Source organism: Seriola lalandi, unplaced genomic scaffold (genome assembly GCF_002814215.2).
Source record: "Seriola lalandi dorsalis isolate HSWRI2012SDOR001 ecotype SW California unplaced genomic scaffold, Sedor1 jcf7180002002714, whole genome shotgun sequence".
Taxonomy (NCBI): Eukaryota; Metazoa; Chordata; class Actinopteri; order Carangiformes; family Carangidae; genus Seriola; species Seriola lalandi.
In genome coordinates this window covers 1-1239 of record NW_019473370.1, presented here as the reverse complement: position 1 = coordinate 1239, position 1239 = coordinate 1, and the positions used below count along the sequence as shown (strand labels likewise).

The following is a 1239-nucleotide window of genomic DNA, read 5'->3' as shown; positions in this document are numbered from 1 at the left end:
GTGTGTGTGTGTGTGTGTGTGTGTGTGTGTGTGTGTGTGTGTGTGTGTGTGTGTCTGTGTGTGTGTGTGTTTATTTGTGCTCAGGATCAAGTGGATACTCTCACATTTCAAAATCAGAGTCTGAGGGACAAAGCCAAACGTTTTGAGGAAGCTTTGAGGAGGAGTACAGACGAACAGATAGTTGTGAGTTGCATGCATCACTCTCATGTGTAACAGGAAATGATGTAGATGTAGACATCTGGATATTGAACCTGCAATACTGAAGTGCTATGTTTCTAAAACCCCATTTCTCTATCAGGATGCTTTAGCTCCGTACCAGCACATTGAGCAAGATCTGAAGAGCCTGAAGGAGGTTGTAGAAATGAAGAACCAGCAGATACACCAACAAGAGAAGAAGATAACCGACCTGGAGAGAGTGGTAGGCTCAAATAAGCCATCCCATACCCCTGTCTCCACTGACACTGCTACACAAAACACACACATGCACACCGCTCTGGTCTGGATACACATGATGCTCAATGTGTCTGGTGAATGAAAGATTGCACTGTGGTTGTATTCTACTTTTGAGCAGGCCCAAAAGAACGTGTTCCTCGAGGAGAGGGTCCAGGTTCTGCAGCAGCAAAATGAAGATCTGAAGACACGTATAGAAATGAACCTAGCTCTCTCCAGGTAAGACACATGCAGTCATCATCATTAACATTACTGTTGCTATCCTCATCATCTGTATACTAACATTAGCTTCCTCTGTGCTGTTTTTTTTTTGTGCTGTAGGCAACTATCAGAGGAGAACGCCAACCTCCAGGATTCTGTGGAGAAGGAGAGCACCGAGAAGAAGCGTCTGAGTCGGAACAACGAGGAACTGCTGTGGCGTCTCCAGACCAGTCCCCTCATGTCCCCCGCCTCCTCCCCGCTGCACCGCTCCTTCTCCACCTCCCCCGTCCCCTCATCCCCATTCTTCTCCTCCTCACCTGTAACAGGGTGCGACTCCCCCAGTCACTGCTGCGGCTGTTCCCAGCAAGTTCAGTACTCCTCCCCCTCCCACAGAGCCACCACCAATCAAAATCTCTCCCCGGGGCCTGCCACACCCACTCACAGGGCAGCAAGTAATCAGAATTACTCCCCCGGCCCGGCCACGCCCACACACAGAGCATCGGTCAACCGCTGTAACTCACCCGCTAGTCTCAACTCTTTACAGAGATAGACTCGCATCTTTCTCCCTCCAGTTTCTTACATGGCTCA

At 49.6% G+C, this 1239-nt stretch overlaps 1 protein-coding gene across 1 annotated transcript; it reads left to right on the top strand.

Annotated features, from left to right (window-relative positions):
- Positions 1-74: 74 nt before the first annotated feature.
- Positions 75-1230, top strand: LOC111666193 (microtubule-associated tumor suppressor candidate 2-like). The gene is made up of 4 exons (XM_023421453.2): positions 75-183; positions 299-418; positions 572-669; positions 772-1230. The coding sequence occupies exons 2-4, from the start codon at positions 362-364 to the stop codon at positions 1199-1201; spliced, it is 585 nt and encodes a 194-aa protein (XP_023277221.2). The 5' UTR covers positions 75-183; positions 299-361; the 3' UTR covers positions 1202-1230.
- The last annotated feature ends 9 nt before the right edge of the window (positions 1231-1239 follow it).